We start from the raw sequence: 16,625 nt of genomic DNA, 5'->3' as shown, positions 1-16,625 counted from the left end.
GAGGATTTTCCTAATGAAGGATATTACATAGAGGCAGTGGCTCCAATGTTGACAGCAGGAAGTGAACAAAGTTTCTCTGTTCCCAAGGCTTAGAGAGCAGCCCTCTGCATCTGGGAAGAGAGTCCAGAGAAAAGAGCTCAGAGGTGCTCCATTCTGGGAACAGGGAAGTTCGTGTGGGGAGAGAGTCCTCTGTCATTGTTTTATGTCCTTAATATGAAATTATATAATCTGTGAAAACATAGGACATTTCTTATTACTCAGTCCAAGTGAACCACTAGTATTACAGTTGACGTTTGAACAACACAGTGGTTGGGAAACCAACTCCTGTGTGGTCCAAAATGTGCATATAACTTTTGACTTCCTAAAACTTAACTACTAATAGCCTACCGTTGATCAGAAGCCTTACCTGTAACATTAACAGTCAATTCACACATATCCTGTGTGTTACATGTATTACATTCTGTATTCTAATAATAAATCAAGCTAGAGAAAAAGTTATTAAGAAAATCATAGAAAGGAAATATATTTACTATTCCTTAAGTGGAAGTGGATTACCATAAAGGTCTTCATCCTCATCTTCACACTGAGTTGGCAGAGGAGGAAGAAGAGGGGTTGGTCTTGCTGTCTCGGAGGCTGTAGAGGCTGAAGAGGTGGAGGAGGTGAAAGTGAGGTAAGAGGGGTCAGGCACACTCAGTGTAAATTGTATTTAAAAATATCTGCATATAAGTGGACCCGTGCAGTTCTAACCCCTGTTGTTCAAGGGTCAACTGTGTACAGTCAGAAAATTCAGTGTCAACTGTATTCTACATTTCTGGCTGCTGTGGTAAGAAAACTTACTTTCTTAGGTTCTCACAACAGTTTTGGAAACCAGACAGCTTGGAAGAGATTTAATACATTCAGTCTTTCTTATGACATTACAGAGGTCAGAACAGATATCAGGTATTTGCAGTTTCTTTTAAGAGAATCGGGTCATTACATGCAGGCAGGGTATTAATGTTTTGGCCACTCTGTGGGAGTCTGCAGGCTATCCAATGAGTTGTCTTTTTCCATTTAGTAAATTCTCTATTCCATGCAGGTGTAAATAACATCTTCTTATCTAGAAAGGTAGATTTGCCTCATGACAGATCTCATGTGTGTTTGTCTTTCTAAATTACAGATGTATTAAATATTCTTAAACACAAATTGATCTTTACAGATAATTTAATTCTTGATCTGTACATTGACACAGTGTTTCCAGTCTAATGAGTGTTTTTCCTTACAGGGTCAGCCTTTACAACATCTGATAATTTGTCTCTCAGCTCCTGGGTATCATCTTCTTCCAGTTTTCCTGGGTTTCAGCACCCACAGTCCCTGACTGCTCTTGGCACCAGCACAGCATCCATAGCAACACCCATTCCTCACCCCATCCAGGGTTCTCTGCCACCATATAGCCGACTGGGAATGCCTCTGACCCCATCGGCCATTGCCAGCTCCATGCAAGGGAGTGGCCCCACATTCCCTTCATTCCACATGCCACGATACCATCACTATTTTCAGCAGGGGCCCTATGCTGCCATTCAAGGACTACGCCATTCCTCTGCTGTGATGACGCCATTTGTATGACTCTTCTAAAAATGGAGACCCAGAATGTGCAAATGGGTATGGAAATATAGGACAGGGCTGGGCGGGTGGGATGTGGGGTATTGGAGCAGGGGCTTTCCAGGAGACACAGGACCTATCAAAGAGGAGAGCTGGACTCACAATAAAACCTACCACTGAGGGAATGTACCACGGACCAGGATTCATCTGTAGTTGAGGGACAGCTCTTGGGTTCAGGAGAGAATCCATGTAAAGTTCTCAGCCAGCCTGAAAGTTTAATAATACAAGGCTGATGAATCTTGAAGTGCATTATTCCTCGTGGTTAAAACGCTGTGTTGATGTGGTAATGTATAAAATCATTGTGTATAGGGTTTCTTTCTGCTTTTCACAGGATAAAAGAATCTTCAAAGAGGCCATACTATATAGCATACTGACCATCATGACTAACTGAAGTCAATTTATCCCTGTAGAAAATGGGAGCCAGTAGAGAAATACTTGTAGTGCTGTAGCATAAGCATGTTTAGTTTTCTTTTGTGTTAGTCTGCTGGGGAAGGAGCTGAGATAATGCTGATGCATCCTGTTTTGTGGATGAATACATGGTAATGACCTCACAAAGTTCTGTTTGTAATACTGAAGGGCCAGTAATCAACAAGCTGGGTTTTCACAGTCTTCTTTCTTAGTTTTCTTTATTGCAAATACTTGCCAGAGTTAGGGTTGGGGCTAGGGTTATGGAGGAAAAATCTTCCATGTACAGTTTTGAAGCAAGAGCCTCTCTATATTACATGGTAAAACTAAAGTTTGATTTTTCTGGGCTGCGTTCTAAACACACTACTGACTAATTCACTGAGGAACACTCCAAAGCCTAGGCATGATGTTATGTGAGGCTTGCTTTCACTTACAGCTGCAACAGAAGGATGGTGATTCTATTCCAAAAGGATTTCTCTGCCATTGGTGCCAGAGGTCCCTTCATTTTCCTTTAGTTTTGGGAGACTTTGTGGATGTTAAAATGCATCTGGACAAATTCTCATTTTCAGTAAATCTGCCTTGTTGTTGCTGCCACTGATTGACAAGGATTTGAGAATGACCATTCTAAATGCCAGGATAGACATGATTTAACCTGTGCTCCTGAGTGGAAATGTGTCCATACATCTAATTTGGCCTTTTTCCTTACTGTGTTACATTTAGTGACTCCTTTACCATTTTGCTAGGTCTGTAATCTTAAATTGCTTGATAACATAATGGCTTCATAACTGAAATGTTGGCAGTTCTTCTAAGTCAACTAAAGCATTCTTCCACTTTATTTTCAACTTTTGCTATCTTCTTAAACCTTCCTTTAATGTTTATAATAGCAACAAATTATATTTTAGTTATATATGACCTATATATTGTTTTTGAACAGCATATATAGATATATATATATAAGCATTTACAGTCAGGGTAACACATTCGGCATTTTGCAACAATTTATTTCCCTAATAACATAGATTTAATGAAATGAATAGTTTTTCAACTTCAGATTTAATGCACTTCAACTACAGGATGTAACCTGTCATCTTAGCAAATTTCTCCAAAACTCTAATTTAATTTTTTGTATGTAATATTCATTCTACTCTTCTTGCTACAAAAGTATTGAATCTGTTAAAAGAGATAGGAAATATTTCTACTGACAGTAGAAGTGTATTTTGGGAGAAATGCAATATACTTGTCACATCAGACTCCCGTGGAATTTTATTTGGTGGTTGTAATGTTAGCCTTTTCCATATCACATGCTTTTCTGGGCACTTCCAGCCTATGAAACAAGGTATCATGGCACAGCCTGTCTAGGTGATGCTGTTGTTGGATTTTGCACTTGCTATTCTCCACTATACTCCAAAGTTTACTTACAGAAAAGCATAGGCTGTGTTAACAAAGCGTCTCACGATCCTACAGCAAACACTGTGGGCTAATTTTTAACTTGTTGCATGTTATGCTGTAGTAGTATCCACAGGTAGTTTGTTTTCAAACAAAGTACAGGTGTCATTTCTTTAAAAAGCAGTTATGAGTAATGTTTAAACTATCCAAAGAGCTCGGATAGGGGTTTACTATTTAATAGCTGGCCTGTTGCCAGTGCTCCTTTGAATATAGAGTACTGCTGCTTAAAGCAGGAATAACAAAAGATGCTGTTTTACATAATGCTACTCAATACCCTGATAACTTACTGGTCTACTAAGGTGAAATCTGTGTCTGAATTTTATTTTCAAACAGGATGAAAAGATTGTTTTAATACATACTGTTTTGACATTTCTGCCAATCTGTGTGTCTCAAAGAGATTTGTGTGTTTTTGTTAAATATAGTTTTACACTAGTATTTCCTGACTTCATAATTTTATTTTGTGATTAAGCAATATAAGACTATAAATAAGAGTGCTTAGAGAAAACAAAGACTAGTCAGACCTAAAATCTAAATTGGATGTATATTTTTAAGTATTATCCGAACCACAGAAAAGAAGCACAAGTGAAATAGAGCTTAACTTCATCAGAGTCACCTGAGTCATGGAAACCAAGGGGTAGAAATTTCCCCTCCCTGGGCCTTTCTGAGATGGAGTCTCGCTCTGTCGCCCAGGCTGGAGTGCAGTGGCCGGATCTCAGCTCACTGCAAGCTCCGCCCCCCGGGTTCACGCCATTCTCCTGCCTCAGCCTCCGGAGTAGCTGGGATTACAGGTGCCCGCCCTCGCCCGGCTAGTTTTTTTTTTTGCATTTTTTAGTAGAGACGGGGTTTCACCGTGTTAGCCAGGATGGTCTCGATCTCCTGACCTCGTGATCCGCCCGTCTCGCCCTCCCAAAGTTGGTGCTTGATTCTTATTAAACCCTTGGGAGTTTAGTATTTAAAATTCCAAAGCCCATTCTGGCAAAAGTAATTTCAAGAACTACATATTTAATGGGAAAGCCAACTGAATAATAAAGGCCATGAATTATAATATATTTGGCATATATTCAGGGTTCCTCCCACCCCTCTCCCCACATCACGAGTATATTATAGTGTCAAAAAGCATGGCTAATGGGAAGTGCTGCTAAAAAGAGGTCCTGCCACACGTGCTTTAACTATTCCTGAAGAATTAATTCAGAACTTAATAGGTTTTGCAGTTGTGGTTTGTTTTTAAAATATCAATAATTCTGAGTAGATTCAATTTTTTTTTTTTTTTTTGAGACGGAGTCTCACTCTGTTGCCAGGCTAGAGTGCAGTGGCATGATCTCAGCTCACTGCAATCTCTATCTCCTGGGTTCAAGCAATTATCCTGCCTCAGCCTCCTGAGTAGCTAGGATTACAGGCACGCACTACCATGCCCAGCTAATTTTTGTATTTTTAGTGGAGACGGGATTTCACCATGTTGGCCAGGATTGTCTCGATCTCTTGACCTTGTGATCTGCCCACCTCAGCGTCCCAAAGTGTTGGGATTACAGGTGTGAGCCACCGTGCCCAGCCTCATTTTTTTTTTTTTTTTACTACCTTAGTCAGTCTTCTCCTCTCCTCTGTCTACCCTTAGCAATATATAGGTAAACATATCCAACTTGTCTAACACATCACAGATTATTAGTTAACAAGGTGTAGATTAATGAGCTTGTATTGTATTGCGGGATCTTTTGAGTTAATAACAATGGTAACTTGTCCAGAAGGCCTACCATCATTCCTAGTCGGTGGGCACAGAGTAAGAGATATTAAGAAGCTTCCTGATGAATCATCATCTAGCAAAGGCCCTGTGTACAGCTATATTGTAGGAGTTACACTGACTTCTGGGGCATTCCAAGGTCTCCCCTCCTGATCCATATCTCTGTCATTTTGCTTCTGCAGTCACAACACACACTTTCCTCTCTAACTGCTCCCTTCCCACCAAAAAAAAAAAAATAAAAAATAAAAAAAATAAATAAAAATAAAAAAAAAAATAAAAAAAACTCTCTGAGAGGCCAAGGAATAAATATTCTTAGAAGTAAAGCATCTTTATCCCATGCTGCCTTTTTCAAAAGGATGTTGGGATATTTATCCCATTTCTGTATTTCACAATAGCCTTTCAGGCTGTCCTGCTTAAATATAAGCTGATTTATATTGAGAAAAATCACTTTTGAATAAAGAGGATGAAATGACTTTACACCCCATTAAATACTCAGTCAGGCTTAGCCATGACTCAGTAACTAAAAAGCTCAAAAAATCCAGTTATGTAATGTGCAGAGCAACAAATTGCAAGAAAAACAACTTAATCTTCCAGTGACTAAGTAAGAAAAACTGTTGTCACTATTAAACATGTAGGAAATTGATAATTATTACAAACAAAGCAATACTCTACCCTAAATCTAGACAAATCACTGGACAGATGATAAGATTTTCAGCTTTCTCCTTTAAAGAGCTGTGCCTGGCTGGAGGATGGGTTTTATACAAGTTTTTATGTTATTTTAGAATGTATAGATTTTTTTTGTAAACACGCAAAGGGAAGGTTACAAACTCCTTAAACTTTAGAAAACCATCAAATCCTTTCTTTGCTGCTTATATTCTATGCCAATTATAATATTCCAAGACTTACCTTTCTTCAGAATGCTTAAATATGGAAAGGTTTACTTATAAATATTTGATTGGCAAATATTCCATATGTATTTCTAGCCCTTCTTTCTCTGTCCTACCCTCAAATAACTTCATTGCCTTCTCCTTTGTAAATGAAATATCTTGATAATAAGAAAACAAAATCATTTTTGTGAAATCATACATATGGACAAAAAATACAAGTTGTATTTTACTTCTGGTTTATTAAAATATTGTGTTTAGTTGAATTTTTTCCTCCCTTATTTTCAGAAACGTAAAAGAAATTGTTTTATTTCCTAAAGTATAAAATTGGATATAGCCTCTTTAGTAGACACTATCACAGTTCTGTTGTTTGCTGTGTTCATTTGCTTAAGGAATTGCGTGAGAACAGTCACTGTAATGAAATGTGTGTGCTGGGGGTGGGGGGAAGGGCATGGGAAATGTTTTATGAAAAAAAGTTATAAGCCTAATACTATGAAGTAACATCTAATGCAGTTCTTTTTAAGTGCAATATATTTATTTCTGCTAGAAATATATTATCAACGTTATGTAATATTTGAAGCATTACATATTATTTGTAAACAGCTTAAAATTATATATTAACCCAATTGTACATAAGTACAAATGTGTGGATATTAGTTTCTTTCATTAAAAATGGTGTTTTTTAAAAAAATATATATGCACCCATTTACACCTTTCATTCTCTTACACTGTTTTATGATGTTTGGTATCTGTTTCCTCACCTGACAAAAAGGATTAGATAAGATTATGGGTTCCAACTGGCCACTCACAGGCTGGACACAGCCTGGGATTACTGCACAGTATTTTGGGTTTGTCTTTAGTCACATTTGAAAGCATTTGGAAAAGACATTGCTCTCAAGTTCTCACTATTTTCCATTTTCTGCAACTCAGTGCCCTTCACTCGTGTATGCTACCCAATGAACCCTCAGAATCACATGATTTTGCACCTCTCTGTACTGAATTATACTGAAGACTCCACAAAACTTAAAAACTCCTGTATCTTATTTCAGCCATGAGCACTTGGATATGCTGTAATGATATTACACAAACCAGAATGACACCAAATAAGATTAGCCAAATTATAAGTCTTAATCCTCCTTCCACATGACAGTCCTTCAAAATATTTGATGTTATCATACCTCTTGCTTTCAAAAGTCTACTCTATTACCCTTAAATTTTTTTGTCCATGCCTAACAGCAACCTTTTAGAAATATTTTATTTGGAAAAATTTCATGCTTATGGAAAAGTTGCAAGAAGGCCGTAAAGAAACCCTGTACACCCTTTATGCAGATTCACAATTGTTAAGCTTTTGCCCCATTTACTTTATCGTGTGCATTTACAGTGAGTAGTGTGTGCATAAACACACATGCACATGCATAGATATGTAATATATACAAATTATTTTTCTGAACCACTTGAGAGTAAGTAGCATGTCATACCCCATTATCTCTAAATAATTGAAAGTGTATTTCCTAAATACAAGATTTCACTAAATAATCACAGTAGAGTTAGCAACTTCAGGAGTTTTAACAATGGTGCAATACTGTGATGTATCATCTGTATTCCAGGTTTATTAAATGACCCAGTAATGTCTTTTGTAGCATATCTTTTCTTCAGTACAGACCCACTTCAAGATCACATATTGCATTTAGTCATCATGCTACTTTAGTCTCCTTAAATATAGTATAGCTCTTCAGCCTGTCTTTGTCTTTCCTGACAAAAGGATTCCTATTGTGTTAGAAATCATGAATTCATACTGATACCTCCAATTCCAATGCACTCCCACAGAGTCCTCTTTTCTTGCTTTGTCCCATTCCACATCTGTATGGAATACAGTGGAAGAAGGCTCAACAATTACCTCTACATATTTATTTACTCAACTCTACCACACACTTAAAACTAATTTCAGATTGCTTCACCTGTACAACTAAAATACACAAACCTTCTAAAAAGAGGTCAGGGTTTGTTTGCATTGTTTCTGTACTACTCAACTATGAGTATATAGCCAAATGATATGTTGAGCAGTTACTTTGATTAATTCATTTTTTTGTCCTCCTGGATAGTTATGCATAATACAAGTGGGTTTATTTGTTCGGTTTGTTTGGAGTTTTAATGGATCTTTTCCTTCCTATTTTTATTGATTTTTTTTAAAATAGAAAATAATGTGCTTCCAACAAACTCATAGATCTAATAAGTGATTATGGCAAGGTTGAATTATAGCAAGGTTAAAGGATACAAGATTAATAATTAAAAAGACTGTTGCTTTCCTATATACCAGCAGTGAACAATTGGAATTTGAAATAAACAGTTATATCATCACTAAAAATAGAAAAAAGAACAAATAGGTATAAATAAAATATTCACAAAAGCTATATAAGGAAAACTACAAAACTTTGATGAAAGAAATCAAAGAAGATCTAAATAAATGGAGAGATAGTCCATGTTCATGGATAGGTAGACTCAATATTGTAAGGATGTCTGTTCTTCCCAACTTAATCCATAGATTCAATGCAAACACAACCAAAATTCGAGCCAGTTACCTGTGGCTAATAACAAACTGATTCTAAAGTTTATTTAAAGGCAAAAGACCCAAAATAGCCACACAGTGTTGGAGAAGAAAAACAAAGTCAGAGGACTATGCTACCCAACTTCAAAACTTACTACAAAACTATAGTAACAAAGACAGTGTACTATTAGCAAGAGAATAGACAATTAGAGAAATGGAACAGAGAACCCAGAACTAGGCCCATATAAATATAGTTAAATGACCTTTGACAATGGAACAAAGGCAATTCAGTGGAGAAATAATAATCTTTTCAACAAATGGTACTAGAACAACTGAATATCCACATGCAAAATAATAAGTCTAAACACAGACCTTAAATCTTTTGTGAAAATTGACTTAAATGGATCATAGCCTTAAATACAGAATGTAAAGCTATAAAACTTCTAGAAAGTAACAGGAGAAAATCTAGGTAGTTTTGTTTTTTTAGGTACAATACCAAAAGCACAATCCAGTAACAAAAACATTAACGTGATGGACTGCATGAAAATTAAAAACTTCTGTGAAAAACATAGTTAAGAGAATAAAATGACTAGCCACACTCTGGGAGTAAATATTTGCAAAAACACATATCTGATAAAGGATTCGTATTTCAAATATACAAAGAGCTCTTAAAACTCAACAGTAAGGAAAGAAACAAATTATGGGCAAAGGATCTCTCTGAACAGATACTTAATCAAAGATATACAGGTGGCAAATAAGCGTATGAAAAGATGCTCAACATCACATGTGATTAGGGAATTGCAAATTAAAACATGAGTTACAACTACATACCTATTAGAAGAGCTACAATTCAAAACACTAGCAACACTAATGCTGGTGAGGATGTGGAGCAATAGGAACTCTCATTCACTGCTGGTGGAATGCAAAGTGGTGCAGCCATTTAAAAAGATAGTTGGCCAACTCCTTTCAAAGCTAACATAGTCTTATCATATGATCTAGCAAGTATGTTCCTGGGTATGTACCCAAGTGAGTTGAAATTTTATATCCACTTAAAAATCTGCACATGACTGTTGACAGCAGCTTTATTCATTAATTGCCAAAACTTAGAACTAAGATGTCCTTCAATAAGTAATGGATGAACAGTCTGTGGTACATTCGTTATCCATACAATGGAATATTTTTCAGCAATAAAAAGAAATGCACCATCAAGCTGTGAAAAGACTTGGAGGAATCTCAAATACATATTGCTTGTGAAAAAAGGGCTATATGCTGGGTGGTTCTAATTATATGACATTCTGGAAAAGGCAAAATTACAGAGATGGTAAAAAGATCGGTGGTTTCCATGGTTTGGGGCGAGAGAGGGAGAAATGAAGGGATGGCTCACAGGTGATATTTAGGCCAGTGAAATAACTCTATGATGCTACTGTAATAGTAGATACATGAAATCATGCATTTGTCAAAACTCATGCAACTGTGCAACTCAGAGTAAGCCATAATGTAAACTATGGACTTTTTAGTCAACAATGCACCAATATTGTTCACCAATTGTAACAAATGCACTACAATAATGCAATAGTTTAATAATACGGGAGACTGCCAGGGTGGGGGAGAGGGGATATATGGGACTTCTATACTTTCTACTCGATTGTTCTGCAAACCTAAAACTGCTCTAAAAATAGCCTCTTAGTAAAACAACAACAATGAGATACCACTTCACAACCACTGCGATGGCTATAATTATAATTATGATAACAAGTTGGCAAGGATATGGAGAAATTCGAACCTTTATATAGTGTCGGTAAGAATATAAAATGGTGCAGTCTGGCAATTCATGAAAAGGATAAACAAAAGGTTACTTACTATATGACTCAGCAATTCCACTCCAGGTATACACCCAGGAAAAATGAAGAGATATGTCCACACCAAAACCTGTACACGAATGTTCATAGCAGCATCATTCATGATAGGCAAACAGTGGAGACAACCCAAATACCCATCAACTGACAAATGGATAAATCAAATGCAGCATATCCATATTATGGAAGATTATTCAGCTATAAAAAATGAAGTACGATAAATGTTACAGCATGGATGAACCTTGAAAACAGGATGCTAAGAGAAAGAAGCTGGTCAAAAAGGACTACATGTTATATGATTCCATGCATGTGGAATGTCCAGCATAGAAATATCCATAGAGATGGAAAATAGATTAGTGTGTGCCAGAGGCTGGAAGGAGGGAGGAATGGAAATGACTGCAAGTGGGTATGGGGTTTCTTTTAGGAATAGTGGAGATTTAAATTCTGTTTACACTTATAACTAAGACACTGCACTAGCCCTTTAAATATTTCCAAATTTTAATTTTTTAAAAAAAGTCTACCTTGCTTTTATTGAACCCAAGTATACAGCCTTAATTAGGAAATATAAAAGCTGCAAAACTCAATGGTTTTTCTACTAGTGGATTATAAATTGTCACTGATAAGTATCTCAAAAAGAGTTTCAACAGATGGTAGCAAAGATGAGGAGAGCATTTTAAAGTTCCATATTTATCTTTAGGAGATGGGTCCATACCTATGTGAAAGCAGAGTTCTGCTGCCCCTAACAAATCTGGTGGTCTTGATATAAATACTTATTATTTATTTAGGGCTGTCTCACTCTCCTCCTTATTCTCTAGTTGCCATTTAGGCTGCTAGTAGATAGAAGTAATCAGAAAATAAGAACAAGGAGGCCCACCCTACGTGGAGACTGGGCAGTGCAGGTGAGAAGGAATCAGAGGAATAAAGGCAGGGCTAAGGGAGAGGCCAGGTTGGGGCTGGGCCAAAGAGATGAGAGAGAGAGATGAGTTCAGCCCTCTGGGTGGGCAATGACAAGTGTAGGTACTGGAGGACAAACTGTGCGATAGATTGCAGAGTAAGACTCTCAGGGTGGAGTCTCAACACATAGCTGGAGGCAGAGGAGGAGGGAAGGGAAAAAGTGGTAAAAAGAGATCTTAGTACAGGCCACTGTATGACTCAGCAGGTGCATCTACCTAAATATGTGTACAAATACCAACTAGAATCAAATAAGTTTAAAAGACCTTATTTAGGCCATGTCATCCAAAGTATTTTATAGTTGAGGAAATCAGAACTAGAGAAACAAAATAAATTACCCAAAGCATACTGGGCCTAGTCTAGTGATATATCTTCATCTCTATATTATAATCAAAATTCAATCTTAACCTAAAATATTATATAACGTAAAACACAGCACACAGATTCATGATGTATCACTGGCACTTTTACGATGTTTTACATTTAATCTGCTGATAAATATTCTGAAACTCATTCTTTAAATCATTTCCTGTTTGCCCCCAAAATACTTGTCTCTAATCCTACTGTAACATCATCATCTACATTTCTGTTACATTAGGATTAGAGACAAATTCTGTTTATAAATAACTCCAAGAACAGGTTTTTTTTTTTTTGAGACGGAGTCTCGCTTTGTCGCCCAGGCTGGAGTGCAGTGGCATGATCTCAGCTCACTGAAAGTTCCGCCTCCTGGGTTCAAGCTGTTCTCCTGCCTCAGCCTCCTGAGTAGGTGGAACTACAGGCGCCCGCCACCACACCTGGCTAATTTTTTGTATTTTTACTAGAGATGGGGTTTCACCACGTTAGCCAGGATGGTCTCATCTCGATCTCCTGACCTTGTGATCCACCCGCCTTGGCCTCCCAAAGTGCTGGGATTACAGGCATGAGCCACCGCACCCGGCCAAGAACAGTTTTTATATTTTATTTTCATGTTGAAAATCAGTCAGATTTGCTTCAGCCTCAAATAAAGTGTTTATGTAAAATTAAATGAGCACTGGCAGCAAGCTGCACTTTTTTTTTTACTAAATGGGGAAAACGGACTAATATAGTAGAGGCTTTTGCTTATTAATGTTGAATGTAGTAATTCTTATATTAGTTACTTTGGTGGTAAATAAAAATCTCAATATGATGGAGTTTGTACATGGTATATTACCATCAAATCCAGGGAAAAATGGATTTTGTAGATTTTGGGGGCATGGTACATGGATATAAGTATAGTTGTGTATATGTAGGTTAAGTCATTTAACAGTGATAACTGAGTACCAATCTGGTTCAAATGAATGTGCATATAGTATACAATTGTGCAGTCTCTCTACTTGGAGCTGAAAAAATCTCCCAATTAATTTATGGATCACCTCCCTCCCTTTGAATAAGACATGCCTTTATAAGGCATGTCTTATCTGATAAAGGCTTGGAGTTGTTTATAAGGTATGTCTTATCTGATATAGGTCTGGAGCACTGTATGACCAGGGCATGGGTGGCTTACAGAGCTCTAGTTTTTTGGTTTTGAGTTTTTTTTTTTTTGGGGGGGGGATTAGGAGTGGGGAGTGGATAGCCCCCTCATGGACACAGAAAATAGATTGGAACTCTAGGAAATTCCAACTAGTTATTACAGATGCCTTTCTCCCATAGTCCAAAAGACAGCTAAGTGCAAAGTATTACTTACATATGCATTTACATCTAAACTTGCTGTATGCTTCACGGCAAGTTGGTGTCTTTCCACTTTCTCCTTGATGAAGCACCTGCATCCAATATGAATTTAAAGAGGCTCTATAAAGTAATTCAACAGCAGCAAACACGCTATTTAAAAATGAGACAATCCAAGATATGTAAATCCAAGAAAGGTTTTAGACTGAAGCAGTTGTTTTATAAAATAAACATGTCCAAAGACACTTTTTTAGTGGAGGCAACTTGCTGAAGAAGAATTTGAAAGGATCTTTTAACATTTATAAACAGACCAATTTGAAATTACCTAGAAAATAAGTAAGCTCCTAACTATCCTAAATATATATGCACCCAATATATGAGCACCCAGATTCATAAAGCAAGTCCTTAGAGACTTACAAAGAGACTTAGACTCCCATACAATAATGATGGGAGATTTTAACACCCCACTGTCAACATTAGACAGATCCACGAGACAGAAAGTTAAAAAGGATATCCAAGAACTCAACTCAGCTCTGCACCGAGCAGACCTAATAGACATCGACAGAACTCTCCACCCCAAATCAACAGAATATACATTTTTCTCAGCACCACATCGCACTTATTCCAAAATTGACCACATTGTTGGAAGTAAAGCACTCCTCAGCAAATGTAAAAGAACAGAAATTATAATAAACTGTCTCTCAGACCACAGTGCAATCAAACTAGAACTCAGGATTAAGAAACTCACTCAAAACCGCTTAACTACATGGAAACTGAACAACCTGCTCCTGAATGACTGCTGGGTACATAACGAAATGAAGGCAGAAATAAAGATGTTCTTTGAAATCAATGAGAACAAAGATACAACATACCAGAATCTCTGGGACACATTTAAAGCAGTGTGTAGAGGGAAATTTATAGCACTAAAAGCCCACAAGAGAAAGCAGGAAAGATCTAAAATTGACACTCTAACATCACAATTAAAAGAACTAGAGAAGCAAGAGCAAACACATTTAAAAGCTAGCGGAAGGCAAGAAATAACTAAGATCAGAGAAGAAATGAAGGAGATAGAGACCCAAAAATCCTTTCAAAAAATCAATGAATCCAGGAGTTGGTTTTTTGAAAAGATCAACAAAATTGATAGACCACTAGCAAGACTAAAAAAGAAGAAAAGAGAGAAGCATCAAACAGACACAATACAAAATGATAAAGGGGATATCACCACCGACCCCACAGAAATACAAACTACCATCAGAGAATACTATAAACACCTCTAGGCAAATAAACTGGAAAATCTACAAGAAATGGATAAATTCCTGGACACTTACACTCTCCCAAAACTATACCAGGAAGAAGTTGAATCCCTGAATAGACCAATAACAGGCTCTGAAATTGAGGCAATAATTAATAGCTTACCAACCAAAAAAAGTCCAGGACCAGATGGATTCACAGCTGAATTCTACCAGAGGTACAAGGAGGAACTGGTACCATTCCTTCTGAAACTATTCCAATTAATAGAAAAAGAGGGAATCCTCCCTGACTAATTTTATGAGGCCAGAATCATCCTGATACCAAAGCCTGGCAGAGACATGTTTGAATTTGTAGAAAAAGTCTTAGAGAGGTATAATGAAAATGAATAAAATTACTAAATAAAATAACTACGAGATCCTAAGATTTTTGCCACCATCTTTGAGAATAACTAATGCTGATAAACTAGAGACAAATACTTTGGTGTCAGTTCCAACTCCTTGCACTGTACAAAGGGGGAAAAGTATCTTAATGCATAAGAAATTATGAGACAGCACAAATAAAAACCAATCTTTTATGCATAAAGTTTCAATTAAAGTGAAATTCATACTTTAAATTACCAAATTATAACTGGAAAAGTTTGTAATGTTTTCAAAATGGTCTTCACTGAAATACCTCTATCTAGCCTGGAAGCTAGAGATGGAACTTAACTATCCACTTAAATTTATATCTATGTATTTGTGTGAAGTTAAAAGTTTAATAAATTTTCTGAATCAATTAAAACAAAGTCATTATTATTTGGAAAACTAAATCTTGGCCATGATGAATATCTTAATTATTTTGACATATGATATATGCAATGTAATTTTTATGTGGGGTTAAATTTGGAATTTTCCTACATTTCATATTTAGTAAATGGATTTATTATAAGAACATTTTTTTTTTAAAGAATGAATTTAATAAGTAACTGAAAGTTTTGAAATTTTCATTTACAGATCATTATTGCCATCTGCTGGTTATATAGTTTAATTGCATTTTTTAAAATTCCCAATTGTTTTACTAAAGGACAAAGGAAAAACTGAGGCAAGTTTTAGATATCCATAACTGGATTAGAGATCTCTGTGTAAGACAAATAATTTGCACCCAGGTGCAATGGCTCATCCCTGTAATCCCAATATTTTGGGAGGCAGAGGTGGCAGGAGTGCTTGCGGCTAGGAATTTTAGACCAGCGTGGGCAACATAGTGATACCCGTCTCTGCAAAAATAAACAAATTAACTGTGTGTGGTGGCCTGCACCTGTAGTCCAAGCTACTCAGGAGATTGAGGCAGGAGGATCGCTTGAGCCCAGGAGTTCAAGGTTGCAGTGAACACCATTACACTTTAGCCTGTGTGACAGAGTGAGACCCTATCTTGAGAAAAAGAAAAAAAAAAGCTAAATCATGAGGCATCTCTGTTTCAAAGATGATAAGATAATGCAAGGATATATTGCATCATATCTAATTATAATGTGCTATTTTAATTGTTAGTTCATCATAGATTAAATTATCAGCCTAACTCCTTTAAGTTATTATCATTAGTTATGATGCAGCTAAAATGTGACTCAAATAACCACTCAAAATAAAGAAGTCAAAACAAGGGACCACTGCTAGAGAAGCTGTAAAAACATGATAACATCCATGATTCTATTTAACCACACATAAAACTGTCATGATTTCCCTCTTATACACAAATCTACTCCTCTCCTTAGTAGGAGTAGATACATAATTATTTAGGCAACTCTCTCTCAGTTAACTAATGAACCTAAAGCATGTATTACTGTTCAATAATTACTAACATATCACTTGATGACAAAGAAACCAAGTGAGCAAAATATTAATTGGAAGTACTGGAAAAAATAGCAATTACTTTTGCACCAACCTAAAAATACTCACTAGTGCCCTATAGGATGGGCAGTCTAGAACATAATAAAGGAACATTTGTTTAAGCACGTGCAGTGTTTCTGATGCTTCATAAGCATTCATTCATTCAATCATACCATCAGTAAGACAAATATAACTGTCTTCATTTTTCAGATGAAGAAATTAATCCTAGAGTGGCTAAATTACTAGCTCATGGTCATACATTGGTAATATTCCTGTATGAGTCCTCTATACAGTATTCTTCCTATATGAGATTTAGAGCAGCATATGGCACACAGTTAATTTTATGTGTTCACTAAATATATGAATCATAAA

General features: G+C 36.5%; 1 protein-coding gene across 1 annotated transcript in view; it reads left to right on the top strand.

The window, feature by feature from the left end:
* TBX20 (T-box transcription factor 20) overlaps nt 1–3,924 on the top strand; it is a 54,670-nt gene extending 50,746 nt beyond the window's left edge. The window contains exon 8 of the mRNA XM_010361125.2: nt 1,262–3,924. Within this exon, the coding sequence (XP_010359427.1) occupies nt 1,262–1,602 (341 nt within the window). The 3' untranslated portion in view covers nt 1,603–3,924. The remainder of the gene's footprint in view (nt 1–1,261) is intronic.
* The last annotated feature ends 12,701 nt before the right edge of the window (nt 3,925–16,625 follow it).

The sequence above is a fragment of the Rhinopithecus roxellana genome, chromosome 6 (assembly GCF_007565055.1).
Source record: "Rhinopithecus roxellana isolate Shanxi Qingling chromosome 6, ASM756505v1, whole genome shotgun sequence".
Taxonomy (NCBI): domain Eukaryota; kingdom Metazoa; phylum Chordata; class Mammalia; order Primates; family Cercopithecidae; genus Rhinopithecus; species Rhinopithecus roxellana.
Note: the sequence above shows the minus strand (reverse complement) of the source record. Positions and strands in the feature narration are given on the sequence as shown.